Source organism: Mirounga leonina, unplaced genomic scaffold (assembly GCF_011800145.1).
Source record: "Mirounga leonina isolate KUSES-001 unplaced genomic scaffold, KU_Mleo_1.0 Mir_366, whole genome shotgun sequence".
NCBI lineage: Eukaryota > Metazoa > Chordata > Mammalia > Carnivora > Phocidae > Mirounga > Mirounga leonina.
Genome location: NW_023270709.1, coordinates 2,412,996 through 2,428,209, shown reverse-complemented (window position 1 = coordinate 2,428,209; position 15,214 = coordinate 2,412,996). Strand labels below are relative to the sequence as shown.

Sequence of the window (15,214 nt, the reverse complement as noted above, 5' to 3'; positions counted from 1 at the left end):
TTACAGAATTTCTAATTAACTCTTATTTAAAAGACTAGCCATGTCTCTTATCATTGTTTTATGTTTTATGCATTGCTAGAGGAGAAAGGCTGTCTCTTTTAAATAGTCTCCTGAGCATCACACATATGGTAGGTACCTGAGTCAAAGGTAGAGAGTGTAAGCTGTGGGCTTCCTCATTCAGAGCCTCTTCAGAAGCTCTGAAGACAATTGATCTGTATGTAAAGTCTCACTTTTTCAAGCTTGCAAAGAAGTTTAAGCTTTAGGTTACCTTTTTTTTTTCTTAAAAGTTTTATGCAGCTATAGCTTACCTGCCATACAGTGTTGGCTACAAGGTAAAAAGTATACACAATTCAGTGATTTTTTTTTTCTATGTTGACAGAGGTGTGCAGCCATCAACACAATCACCTTTAGAATATTGCACCTTAGAAAGAAACCTTGGACCCATTAGCAGCCACTCTCCATTGTCCTTCCAACCTCCCTTCCCAGCCACAGACAAGCAGTATTCTGTGTTCTATCTCCATGATTTTTTTTCTTTTTCTTTTCTCTTCCCTCCCTCCCCTCCCCTTCCCTTCCCTTCCTTTTTAAAAGATTTATTTATCAGAGAGAGAGCATGAGCAGAGGGAGAGGGGCAAGCAGACTCCCTGTTGAGCAGAGAGTCCAATGTGGGGCTCAATCCCAGGACCCTAAGATCATGACCTGAACCGAAGTCAGATGCTTAACTGACTGAGCCACCCACATGACCCTCCATGATTTTCTATCCCTCTGATTTGCCTATTCTGAAACTTTCATATAAATGGAACCATATGAATATGGCTTTTTGTGACTAGCTGCTTTTACTTATTAGCATAATGTTTGCAAGATTCATATAGGTTGTAGCATGTACCAGTACTTCATTTCTTTTGATAATATTTCATTGTATAAATATACCACATTTTCTTTATCTGCTCTTCATTTGATGGACATTCATGTTGTTTCTGCTTTTTACCTAATAAGATCATTCACATACACGTTTTTATATAGTTTAATTTCTCTTGGGTATATACTTAGAAGGGGAATCGCTAAATCAAATGGTTACCTTATGTTTAATCTTTTGATGAACTGCCAGACTGTTTTTAAACTGACTGTTCCATTTTACTTTCCTAACAGCAATGTATAAAGATCCCAATTTCTCCACATCCTCGCCAGTACTTTTACTATCTTACTGATTCTAGCCATCTTAGTGTGTGTGAAGTGGTATCTCATTCTGTGGGTTTTTACTTTCTTTCTTTTTTCTTTTTTTTTTTTTTTAAGATTTTATTTATCTGACAGAGAGAGAGACAGTGAGAGAGGGAACATAAGCAGGGGGAGTGGGAGAGGGAGAAGCAGGCTCCCCGCCGAGCAGGGATGCGAGACTCTGATCCCAGGACCCTGGGACCATGACCCGAGCCGAAGGCAGACGCTTAACGACTGAGCCACTCAGGCGCACCTGTTTTTTACTTTCTTGAAGCTATAGGTTGCAGCACATAAGTTTTTAATTTTGATGAAGTCTAATTTATCAGTTTTTTCTTTTGTTGCTTTTACTTCTTTTTTTAAGTTTTTATTTTAATTCCAGTATAGTAACATGCAGTGTTGTATTAGTTTCAGGTGTACAATGTAGTGATTCAACACTTCCATACAATACCCAGTGCTCATGATGACAAGTGCACTCTTTAATCCCCATCACCTATTTAACCTTCCCTCACCTCCTCCCCTCTGGTAACCAGCAATCTGTTCTCTATATGTAAGAGTCTATTTCTTGGTTTTTCTCTCTCTCTTTTTTTACCCTTTGCTCCTTTGTTTTGTTTCTTAAATTCCACATATGAGTGAAATCAGATGGTATTTCTCTTTCTCGTATTTCACTTTGCATAATTCTCTCTAGCTCTCTCCATGTCATTGCAAATGGCAAGATACCATTCATTTTTGTGGCTGAATAATATTCCTGTGTGTGTGTGTGTGTGTGTGTGTACCACATCTTTTTTACCCATTCATCAATTGATGGACACTCGGGCTACTTCTATAATTTGTCTATTTTAAATAATGCCACAATAAACATAGGGGTGCACCTATCCCTTTATTAGTGCTTTTGTATTCTTTGAGTAAATACCCAGTAGTGCAATTGCTGGATCATAGGGTAGTTCTATTTTTAACTTTTTGAAGAACCTCCATACTGTTTTCATATTGGCTGCACCAGTTAACATTCTTACCAGCAGTGCAAGAGAGTTCCTTTTTCTGTATCTATTGTTTCTTGTGTTATTTTAGCCATTCTCACAGCTGTGAGGTGATATCTCGTTGTGAGGTTTTAAATTCCACTTCCCTGATGATGAGTGATGTTAAGCATCTTTTCATGTGCCTATTAGCCATATCTGTGTCTTCTTTGGAGAAATGTTTATGTCTTCTGCCCATTTTTTAATTAGATTATTTGGTATTTGGATGTTGAGTTGTATAAGTTCTTTATAGATTTTGGATACTAACCCTTTATCAAATATGTCATTGCAAATATCTTCTCCCATCCTGTAGGTTGCATTTTAATTTTCTTGATTGTTTCCCTTGCTGTGTAGAAGCTTTTTATTTTGGTGTAGTTTATTTTGCTGTTTCCCTTGCCTCAGGAGACCTATGTAGAAAAAGTGTACTACCGCTGATGTCAATGAAGTTACTGTGTTCTCTTCTAGGATTTTTATGGTTTTAGGTCTCACATTTAGGTTTTTAATTCATTTTTAATTTATTTTGGGGTATGGTATAAGAAAGAGGTCCAGTTTCATTCTTTTGCATGTGGCTGTCCAGTTTCCCCAACAACCATTTGTCAAAGAGACTTTTTCCTACTCGATATTCTTTTTTGCTTTGTTGAAGATTAATTGACCATGTAGTTGTGGGTTTTTTCCTGGGTTTTCTATTCTGTTCTGTGATCTATGTCTGTTTTTATGCCAGTATCATACTGTTTTGATCACTACAGCTTTGTAATATAACTTGACTGGAATTGTGATGCCTCTAGCTTTGCTTTTCTTTTTCAAGATTGCTTTGACTATTTGAGGTGTTTTGTGATTCCATACAAATCTTAGGATTGTTTGTTCTAGCTCTGCAAAAAATGCTGTTGGTATTTTGATAGGGATTGCAATAAATGTGTAGATTGCTTTGGATAGTATAAATGTTTTAACAGTATTTGTTCTTTCAATCCATGAGCATGGAATGTATTTCCATTTCTTTGTGTCATCTTCAATCTCTTGTATCACTGTTTTATAGTTTTAAGAGTACAGGTCTTTCACTTCTTTGGTTAGGTTTATTCCTAGAGATCTTATTATTTTGGGTGCAGTTGTAAATGGTATCAATTCCTTAATTTCTCTTTCTGCTGCTTCATTATCAGTATATAGAACTGCAACAGATTTTTGTACCTTGATTTTGTACCCTGCCACTTTACTGAATTTGTGTATCAGTTCTAGCAGTTTTGTGGTGAAGTCTTTCAGGTTTTCTATATGTAGTATCATCTGCAAATAGTGAAATTTTTACTTCTTCCTTATGGATTTAGGTGACTTTTATTTCTTTTTGTTTTCTGATTACTGTGGCTTGGACTTCCAGTAATATGTTGAATGAAAGTGGTGAGAATCAACATCCTTGTCTTGTTCCTGACCTTAGAGGAAAAGTTCTCAGTTTTTCCCCCTTGATGATGATCTTAGCTGTGGGTTTTTCATATATGGCCTTTATTATGTTGAGATATGTTCCTTCTAAACCTACTTTGTTGAGGGTTTTTATCATGAATGGAAATTGCACTTTGTCACGGTTCTTATCCTTTCTCTTATTGATGTTATGTATCATGTTAATTGATTTGCAAATATTGAACTACCCTGGCAACCCAAGAATAAATCTCACTTGATCATCATGAATGACTTTTTTAATGTATTGTTGGATTCTGTTTGCCAGTATTTTGTTGTGGATTTTTGCATGTATATTCATCAGAGATATTGGCCTGTAGTTCTCTTTAGTCCTGTCTTTATCTGGTGTTGGTTTAAAGGAAATGCTGGCCTTGTAAATGAATTTGGAAGCTTTCCTTCCTTTTCTATTCTTTGGAATAGTCTGAGAAAAATAGGTATTAACTCTTCTTTAAATGTTTGGTAGAATTCATCTGTGAAGCCATCTGGTACTGGGCTTTTGCTTTGTGGGAGTTGTTTCGGTTTTGGTAGTTTATATGTTTCTAGGAATTTATCCATTTCTTCCAGGTTGTCCAATTTGTTGGCATATATAGGTTTTTCATAATATTCTCTTATAATTGTATTTCTGTGCTGTTGGTTATTTCTCCTCTCATTTGTGATTTTATTTGAATCCTTTTTCTTTTTTTGTTGATAAGTCTGTTTTACTGAGTTTTTCAAAGAACCAGCTCCTGGTGTCATTGATCCGTTCTGTTGTTTTTTTAGTTTCTATATCATTCATTTCTGCTCTGGTCTTTATTATTTCCCTCCTTCTGCTGGTTTTAGGTTTTGTTTGTTGTTCTTTTTCTAGCTCCTTTAGGGTAGGTAGGTTGTTTGTTTTGAGATTTTTCTTGCTTCTTGAGGTAGGCCTGAATTGCTGTATACTTCCCTCTTAGGACCACTTTTGCTGCATTCCAGATATTTTGTCTCATTTGTTTCTGTGTACTTTTTTACTTCTTTGATTTCCTGATTGACCCATTCATTGTTTAGTCACATATTATTTAACCCCATATATTTGTGTTATTTCCAGATTTTTTTCTTGTGGTTGATTTCTAGTTTCATTGTATTGTGGTCAGAAAAGACGCATCGTATGACTTTAGTCTTTTTGAATTTGTTGAGGCTTGTTTTTTGGGCTTATATGTGATCTATTCTGGAGAGTGTTCCGTGTGCACTTGAAAAGAATGTCTACTCTGCTGTAAATCCAACTGGTCCAGTGTGTCAATCAAAGCCATTGTTTCCTTGTTGATTTTCTATTTAGATGGTCTGTCCATTGATGTAATTGGGGGGTGTTAAAGTCTCCTACTATTACTGTATCATTATCACTTAGTTCTTTATGTTTGTTATTAACTGTTTTATGTATTTGGGTGCTCCCATGTTGGGTGCATAGATATATAGAATTATTATATCTTCTTGTTGGATTATCTCCTCTATTATTATACAGTGTTCTTCTTTGTCTCTTCTTACAGTCTTTGTCTTAAAGTCTGTTTCTGTCTGAAATAAGTATTGCTATACTGGCTTTTTTTTTTTTTTTTTTTTGAGAGAGAGTGAGAGAGAGAGAGAGAGCACAAGAGGGGGGAAGCAGGAGAGGGAGAAGCAGACTCCCCACCGAGCAGGGAGCCCGACGTGGGACTCGATCCTGGGACTCCAGAATCATGACCTGAGCCAAAGGCAGTCGCTTAACCAACTGAGCCACCCAGGCGCCCTGGCTTTTTTTTGACATCCATATGCATGATAGATGTTTCTCCATCCCCTCACTTTCAATTTGCAGGTGTCTTTAGGTCTAAAATTAGTCTCTTTTAGGCAGCATATAGGTGGATCTTGCTTTTTTTATCCATTTTGTCACCCTGTGTCTTTTGATTGGAGCATTTAGTCCATTTATACTCAAAGTAATTATTGATAGATATGTATTTATTGACATTTTATTGTTTTGTGGTTGTTTCTGAAGATTTTGTCTGACCCTTTCTTGTCTTTCTTTTATGGTTTGCTGGTTTTCTTTAGTGATATAATTGGATTTCTTTCTCTTTATTCTTTGCATATTTTTTAGTGCTTTTTGATTTGTGGTTACCATTAGGTTTTATATAACATCTTGTGCATGTAGCAATTTATATTGAGTTGATGGTCATTTAAGTTTGAACCCATTCTTTACTCCTCCCCTCCCCACATTTTAGCTATATGGTGTCATATGTCACATCCTTTTTTTTTTTAAATGAGTTCGTTGACTGATTTTTTACAGAATTATTCATTTTTACTGCTTTTATGTTTCCTACCTTCGTACTGTCACGTTTGGTCTCTCCACTCAGAATCTCCTTAACTATTTCTTGCATGGCTGGTTTAGTGGTCATGAACTCCTTCAGTTTTTCTTTGTCTGGGAAACTGCTTATCTCTCCTTCTATTCTGAATGATAGCCTTGTTGGATAGAATATTGTTGGCTGCAGATTTTTCCCATTTTGCATTTTGAATATATAATGTCACTGCCTTCTGGCCTGCTACATTTCTTTTCTTTTTGTTTTTTTAAAAGATTTTATTTATTTATTTGAGAGAGAGAAAGAGAGCATGAATGTAGGCGGAGAGCAGAAGGAGAAGCAGATTCCCTGCAGAGCAGGGAGCCCGACATGGGCCTCGATCCCAGGGCCCTGAGATCATGACCTGGACAGAAGGCAGACACTTAACTGACTGAGCCATTCAGGTGCCCCTGGCCTGCCACATTTCTGCTGAAAAATCCCCTGCTAGCCTTATGGGGTTTCCCTTGTATGTTACTGTCTTCCTTTGTCTTGATGCTTTTAATTTTTTTTTTCTTTGTCACTATATTTTGCCAATTTAATTACAACATATCTTGGCATGGGTGTGCTTTTGTTGATTTTGTTTTGGGTTTTCTGTGCCTCCTGGATCCAGATATCTGTTCCTTTCCCCAGATTAAGGAAGTTTTCAGCTACTATTTCTTCAAATAAATTTTCTGCTCCCTTTTCTCTCTGTTTTCTTGGTCTCCTGTAATACAAATGTTATTATGTTTGATGGAGTCACTGAGTTCCCTAAGTCTATTCTCATTTTGCATAATTCCCTTTCTCTTTCAGCTGGATTACTTTCCATTACTCTGTCTTCTAGGTCATTGTTCATTCCTCTGCTTCTTCCAGCCTACTGTTCATTCCATCAAACATGTTTCTAATCTCATCTCTTGCAGGATTTGTTTTCCTCATATGTGCTAGTCTCTCACCCTTCTCCATAACTGCAGCTCCTTCCCCACCCCAGCAGCATGATGTGTTTCCAAAACCACATCTGCTTAGTTCTTTTTTATCTTTGTGTTAAGGGTCTCTCTGATACCTGCCACTCTCTTCTCAAGTCCAGTGAGTACCCTTATGATCATTGCTTTAAATACTCAATCAGGCATGTTACTTATGTCTGTTTTGCTTAGACCTCCAGCCGTGGCCTTGTCCTATTCTTTCATTTGTGACAAATTTCTCAGTGTTGTAATTTTTTCTAAGTCTCTGTGCCTGTTTCTTGATTTTAGGAAAGTCAGCTATGTCTCCTTTTCTTGAGGGTAATGGCCTAATGTAGAAGAGGACCTGTAGTGTCCTGCTTTGTAGTGTCTACTGTTCCAGGGCCTGGCACTTCCAGGAGTATCTCCTGGATATGCTGCATGTGATCTGCTGTTTTGTCTTGGCTGCTTTATCCTTCAGGCCAGTTGTCTGCAGTGGCTCCTTTTTGGGCAGGGTGTGGTCCCTGGCCTTAACGTGGCACATTTTAACTAGGTATGCTCTTGTCTGCTTATGAACTGAGACCTGTTGCCACCACTGCCAGAACTGAGGCTGTGCAAAACTCCCAGGTGGGAAGACATGGTGTTGGCAGGGATTTGAGCCAGTGTTCTTAGGGAGGAGACCCACCACATTGGGACTAAGGCAAGCATGATTGGGAAGCGTGGTTCCACAGGAACTTGGGGGAGAGGGCTTGGTGTAAGCAAGTTAGGTAGTGAGTGTGGTGCTATGCTTGTTCCCACAGGCAGCCCTGTGTTTATGGTGACGAGCAGGGGAGGGAAATGGCACATGCCATTTCCTTTGTTCCCTTGAGGGGTGTCTTTTGAACACCCTCTCTCTGGGACGTACTCCAAGTGAGCAAATAGCCTCCCCACTGTATGCCCCAGGTGCTCTTCAGATCACTGTTCGCAGGCTGTATCCAGGTTGTTTGCCAGCCTTCTCTCCAAGAGCAGCATAATGCCCTGCAGAGTCTATCTCAGCCAAGTCTGCTGACCTTTGAAACTCTAGGCTTCCCACCAGCTGGTTGCAAAAACTTACAAAATTTGGCCCCTCTTGCTTTCCAAGCCAGTTGCTATGGGGATTTGTTTTCCTCATATGTACTAGTCTGTCTCTCGTTCTTCCTATTCTACTGATCTGTATTTCTGTCCATATAGCAGTGCCACACTATCTTAATTATTATAGATTTATAGAAAGTTTTGATATCAGAAAGTGTTTCTCTATCTGTGTTACTCTTTCTCAAGATGGTTTTGTGTGTTTGGATCAACTTGTCAATTTTTATAAAAAACAATCACCAAACAAACAAAGCCAGCTGTGATTTTAATAGACATTGCATTAAATCTGCAGAGCTTTATTTTAGGTTTTGAGATTAAAGTCAGAATGCCCAAAAGGGCATAGGTATAAGGAAGTAGGCCAATCCATTTTTTCTTAAATCTGTTGTGTGGGGCAATAATCTAGGGACAGTGTTTCAAATTTTGCTTCTTCTCACAAATAGACTAAAGGAAAAATTACTGGTTAGGTAGTAAATACAGCTTTCTGGAAAATCCTTGTATAGGTTGAACCTTTTTATAACAAGATATCTGACTGCCTGCCTTCACACAGTCATACTTGACTCTAAGTTAATTTTCAATAAAAGAATATTTTGTCATAACTGATTTCTTTGGAGTGTTTTAGAAAGTCTGTTCATGGGGCGCCTGGGTGGCTCAGTTGGTTAAGCGACTGCCTTCGGCTCAGGTCATGATCCTGGAGTCCCGGGATCAAGTCCCGCATCAGGCTCCCTGCTCAGCAGGGAGTCTGCTTCTCCCTCTCCCGCTCCCCCCTCTTGTGTTCTTTCTCTCTCTCTCACTCTCTCTCTCAAATAAATAAATAAAATCTTAAAAAAAAAAAAAAGAAAGAAAGTCTGTTCATAATTAATAGTCACCATGGTAGGTGGGGGATAACTACATGCCAATGGTCTTCTGTCAACCTTGTCCCTGCAGTAACGAGGCTGGAGACTGTCCGCTTGTTTCAATTTAATAATTGATGCAGTTCCCTATGGTCACTTTGTCCTTTTCTCATGTTTAGGCACGGCTTGAAATCTGTGCTTTGAGGGATACTGTGGCTGTTCACCTGACGCCTGAAAGCAAGTGAGATGCTAAATGTTTTTGTTCTGAGTGCTTCATTAAAAATAAAGTTATACGCAACTAATGAATCATTGAACACTACATCAAAAACTTATGATATGCTGGTTAACTGAACATAATAAAAAAATAAAATAAAATAAAGCTTATTAGTATATAAAATCCTTTGTAAAGATAACTGATCAGACTGAGTGCTCATGATTGTGAAGTGATAAAGTTTATATTTGATTAATTTTTAAAAGCTAAAAAGCATAAAAAGCTAAAGCCTCCTAATACTGGTTCTTTGTAGCATAATATAAAGGAAAAAAGACTTAATATGATTTTATATTTTCATTCAGTAAGATAAATCTTAATCTCATAATGATAAATTGGAGCATTATATACTTCTTGAAAAAAGGAGAAAATAAGAATTGAATCTTAATCTATTCATAGCAGACTCTGAGGGACAGTTTAAGCATTGTAAATATCAGCATAAGAGGAAGGCTTGTGGTTTCTCTACAAAATTTTGTAGTGGAAATTTGATGATAATTTTTAGCTGTTTTGAATGAAAGTCAGGATTTCCTATCATTGAAATATCAGTAGGTGAACTGAAACATCACTAACTACTTGCCTATACAAAATTGTTTACTCCATTGTCAATAGTACCTAGGAAATATACTGGGTTATATTGGTAATGTCCAAGTAGTATACAAGTAAAATGTATAGTCACTTCGTGTGATATACTTACTCATTTCCAAGCTTTTGATGACATGGCTTATACCATCAATTTTACTGTGTTTATTACAACTGAAAAGACTTTTAAAAGTTTTTCCTAACGAATGAAGTTAGCTTCTTATTCCTGTTCATAATGGCTGACCAGAAGCCATTTCTAGATGGTTCCCATGTTAGTTTTTTAGCCACACCTTTTCCCAGCCATCATTTTTCTACATAAAGTATTAAATAATAGATGATGGAGGGCACTCCATTCAGTCCCTATCTGATGTGGGTGCATGCTTTGTGTAAGTACCTAGGTATTTATTCCTATTAATTTAACCTTTCAGAGCCTAAGTTCCTCATCTATGAAAGAAAAATAATAAATACTTTCTAGGCAAAGTTTTGAGGGAATTAAATTAAAAATATGCCAAGTTACCTTCTAGACTCTTGGTCTACAAATAATCAGTGGTATCATCTTCATGATCATCATTATTGTCAAAATGTAAAAATAAAGAATAATAGCATTACATTTCTTTTGATTAATTGAGAAGAGGTTTAAGATGATGGTAGAGATAACAGTGGAGACTCCTCTCTACATCAGGAAAGAGGAAAGTCAATTTCATATTGGAAAGGGAGCTAAGTGTGCCCACAAGCTATAACCTATCCCTTGCCCTAACGAGGAACAACTGAAGCTTTCCACTACCAGTTTTTATAATCCTCTTGGGACTTTGTAGTCTGTTTGTTGCTGTGATATTTGCCACTAGTTTGAGAAACATTGCCCAAAATATGTTTGCTGGTACACTGGTGAGGATCCGTTTTTCTAATACAAAATCAAAGACTACCTTACAGTCAAGAATAATTACATTTATTTCTTTACCCTTAGACAACAAGTTATAAAAGAAAAAGAGAAGTTAAAAATTATTCCTTAGTGACCAGTATAAGTTATTACCAAATAATTTCCCTTTTTAAAAGGCTTTTTATTTGATTCAGTAGCTTTTCTGGTACTTTCTACTTTAAAAAGTTAAGCGTACCAAATTGGTGGGCTTTTTTAATTCACACCTTTTTAGGTTTTCATGAAAAGAGAGGATGTTGAATTAAAATCAATCAGTCAATCTCCATTTATCCTACAAATTTTAGATATAATAATAACTAAATCCTATAGACTATATTTAATTAATGTAAGATATTGGCTGTAAATCAGGCCCTGTACATGTCAATACTATAAATGTCCTCATTTGTATAATCTGTCACAAGATCATCCCTATTTCTACTTCATTTCCTTCCTTTCTTACCAGTTGCTTTAATAGTTCAGTTTTGTTTTGAAAAGACTTTTTAAAAATTGAACATGTCCACATTAAGCTTTCATGTACCATGAGTAGCATCCTTTTGTCAAAATCAGTCTCTCTTTTAGCTTTTCAAGTTCTGTTTCATTTCCTAGTTGAGTTTTTTCTGACCCTACTCCTACAAGGCCTCTGCCTGGGAACTATACACTATACCCTCACTTTTACTTTTACTTTTTCTATTGTTTTTCACTTTTACTTTTTCTCATATTTCTACATGCTTCATTGGCTTTTACTGGTTTCTTTATATTTAAAATATGCTTAAGAATTTTTAATGATGCTCTTAATTCCCCTTAGAAATATGAAATGTTTCAACTTAAATGTTGCTTGTCTGTGTTCCAGGTCTAGTTTTAAACAGGCTTTAGAAGCCCTGCCTCAGCTTTCAAGCGGAGCAGATAAAAAGTAAGTTCTGTATGCTGTTTTCGAGGACCAGTTAAGATGTGTTGAACGTTTTGTTACCTAAAAGTACTTTTTGAATAGATAATGATTTGGGTTTAAGGAAAAGCACTACTTAATAGTCCTTGAATAGTATGCATTATGTTGGCTGTACCTGGCTTGTCTTCAAAGTGACAGAATAAGGTAAAACCTTTCCTCTGGGTTTATGGCAGTTTAGAAATCAGTTCTTTTCTTGTTTTAAGTGACTAATATAGAAAACATTTTAAGAAAGTTTATTTTGACTCAGTAAACTATATTATTGTCCTACATTTTTAAGAAGATAATACTAAGAGAAATATAAAAAGACCAGTAAAAGGCAGGACTTGATGATTTTTTCCTTTGAGTGACCCAGCAATGTATGCTTTTTGCTTTATATAACATAAAGTAATAAAAAAAGTAAATTTATACACATGACATAATGAAATTGTATATGTTTCACTAACACTATGTTAATGGTCTTGGCCAGAGTTTAAACTTTGCTACTCATAAAACAGGAAATTCTGACCTGAGACAAAATGTAGGCCAGGCAAATTTCATAAATGCTCAACCTACCCTCAACTGAGGTAGCGGAAACATTGTAGGTCTTTGCTCCTTTACTAACCATAACTGAAGTCCACCTGCCTTTGCATTTGGCTGCTCAGTCTATAGACATGAAAACCGTTGTGTAGGCTCTGGAATTTTGCATAGATGAGTGTTATGGAAACTCAGAGGGCAGAGAGAACACGTGAGGCTGGGAAAATGTCACATGGAGATGGTGTTCTAATTTTGGGCATTGTTAAACCCATGAAATAATCTTTTGACCCCAGTATCATTAAGCCCACTTCTTGGTTGCTTCATCTGAACCAAATGAACTCTAAGATCCTTTCTGGCCCTAAAATTATACATCAAACCAGTTAAAGAAAGCAGTTGAGTTATCAAATACTAGTATAATTTGCCCACTGAGTTGGAACTGACCTGGAGTCTCCTGGTGCTTAATTCACCACTTCAGTTTACCACTCTCCAATACGTGTTCAAAACAAAAATGCAAAATAGGAGGAGCCAGACAGTAGACCAGTAGTTGCCGAGGGGTGAGGGTAAGGAGAAAGGTGGCTACAAAGGGACAACACAAGAGGATTTGGAGGGTGATGGAACTATTCTGTGTCCTGATTATGGGCGTTATTAGGTTGCTAATATGTGTTTATCAGTGTTCATAGAACTGTATGCCAAAAAGAGTACATTTTAGTATTTTTGAAATTTTTAAAAAGTGAATTAAAAAAAGTACAGGCCCAAGCATTAATGTGTTTAGGAAGGAATCTAATTAATCTAGGGAAAGGAGACAGGAGGGAGATTTTTATATATAAATATAAATATGTATATAAATATATATTCCTTTTGACTAGCTTCTTTGACTAATTTACTTGTTACTGAGTTAAGAATCAATAAGTAAATAACTTCAATAAGCAGAAGCTAAAGCTGGGCAGTTGGCTCCCCTGCATGTTTTCTTATGTTGCTAGGCAACCTTCACTCTGCCAGGTTGTAAAATAGCTTCTCCTCCCTTCAGGTTACTGGAAGAGCTGCTGAACAAGTTCAAGAGTAGCATGCACTTGCAGCTCACCTGTTTCCAAGCTGCTTCTTCAACTATGATGAAGACATAAATACCACCAAAAAAAAAGGGCATTCTAAAGATAACAAGTAATAAATTGTTATCACTTTATTAAGTGCCCTAAAGGTATTGGCATATAAAGCATTAGGTTTGCACTGTCTCTCTTTTCCCCAAATTGGTAGCTTAGAAAGATGTTTGTATATGTTTTATTTCAACCAAAATGACCTTGCTTGAAATGCCCAAGCAATAACTTTTGTCATTTTTATTACATTAGGCCCTATATGTCTTTAAGATACCTTTAAATATATATATTCTTAGCTAGATGTTTCATGATGAATGCTGCAGGAAGAGCTGCTTTTACAGGGAGTGCTTTGAGATGGCATGTGATGTAACTAAGGCGTTCTTCAGTGTCTCCTATATTAGACTTTTAGTGTCTGGAGCTTCCAAGACACATGGAGAGATTGTTAAGAAGATTTGGGAAGTTATATTTAGACATCTTTGGAACTTTAACTGTCCTAAATTGTACATCTGTACTTAAAACCTTATTTCATACAAATACCTCTAACTCTCCTAATTCAAGTGGAGTTTTAGAAAATTTGCAGTTTGCCTAAGAAAATGTTATATTTGGGGTACATTATTTGTGGTCCAGATGTCCATGAGTTAACTTTGTGTCTTGCTGCCTACTTTTTATTTCTCACCAAGCTAATAAACATTAAGCACCTTTCGGTGTAGCTTTTCTTTGTCCCATTCACTCTTAATTTAATGTGTCTTTTCATGTCAGTGCATTGCCTGTCCCTGAGGATCCATTTGTTACTGAGGTGGAGCTTGGATACCCCAATAGATGCTGGTGGGAATAGCTACAGTCTTCACTGCCTCCCAAAGAACAAGCCAGGCCCCCTGGTGACAGCTGGCCCTCCTGCCCACCCCTGTTCACTCCTGCCCCTCTGACAATGTCGTTTCTCTCCACTACTCTTTACCCTTTGATGTATCTTGCTCGGTAGCTAAAAGAACATTGCTCTGGCAGAGTCTGTGTTTTCTGAAGATTCAAAGACACTCCTCTGTTACCAAGCAGTAGGAACTGCTGATGAACCTCATGCTATTTGTCCTATATTCACTGCTGACTTTGTTTACCAGAATAGGTGCAGGGCACCGTGATCTCTTTCAAAGGCAGCTTCCCCTACCTAACTTTATCACACCATTCACTCAGAAAACTGAGTAATTCTCGGGCGCCTGGCTGGCTCAGTTGGTTAAGCGACTACCTTCAGCTCAGGTCAAGATCCTGGAGTCCCTGGATCGAGTCCCGCATCGGGCTTCCTGCTCGGCAGGGAGCCTGCTTCTCCCTCTGACCCTCCCCCCTCTCACGTGCTCTCTCTCTCTCTCATTCTGTCTCAAATAAATAAATAAAATCTTTCAAAAAAAAAAAAAGAAAACTGAGTAATTCTCTTATCCACTGGCTGTGTGTCAGGATTCGCAAACGGAAGTTTCTATGGATCTCACAGAATCCCCCTTTTTAAGGCTGAAATTAATATCTTTACTAATATAAGTAATTTTAGAGTACAATATAGCCAAATACAGTATCCATTATTTAAAATTGACTTGTGTTGTTATGTTTGTTCATTTGGTGTATGGGGGAAATCATAATAACTAAAAGTGAAAGTTTAATTTTTACAAATGTGCTTGATAAAGCTTATTAAGGAACATACAGAATATTGTCTCTCCTAAGCATGTTAACTATTGTATCTAACATGATGATGAACTAAACTACAAATCTACAGTCCTGAATGTTTGTGTTATTTTAAATATCCGCTACAGAGCATTTGTTCAATAAAGAATGTGTCTTTAATACAAGATATAATTGTCATTTTTTTCCCTAAGGGTCTTTATTTCTACATTTTCATTAGCTATATAACTTTTTATGTCTAGTTTTAATGGGCAAAATAAATAAAGTCTAGTTTACCTTATATTTGTCTAATCATTGTCAGAAAGCATTTATCAGCTGTTCTGCTAATTCTCTACTTGTTGGGGTCTTACCGTATGCTAGGCATTACACCAAGTTACCTCATTTAGCCTCCCAGTGGCCTTTTGACAACCTTATGAGCTAGAA

The 15,214-nt window shown here is 36.9% G+C and overlaps 1 protein-coding gene across 6 annotated transcripts in view; it reads left to right on the top strand.

Annotated features, from left to right (window-relative positions):
* The window catches only part of EXOC2 (exocyst complex component 2), a 276,304-nt gene extending 261,952 nt beyond the window's left edge, over window positions 1–14,352 (top strand). For 4 of the 6 annotated variants that reach the window (XM_035030711.1, XM_035030712.1, XM_035030715.1 and 1 more), the window contains 3 exons: window positions 9,005–9,066; window positions 11,436–11,495; window positions 13,069–14,352. In XM_035030711.1, the coding sequence (XP_034886602.1) occupies window positions 9,005–9,066; window positions 11,436–11,495; window positions 13,069–13,162 (216 nt within the window). In that variant the 3' untranslated portion in view covers window positions 13,163–14,352. The remainder of the gene's footprint in view (window positions 1–9,004; window positions 9,067–11,435; window positions 11,496–13,068) is intronic. The other 2 variants (XM_035030710.1, XM_035030714.1) reach the window with 2 other exon arrangements.
* The last annotated feature ends 862 nt before the right edge of the window (window positions 14,353–15,214 follow it).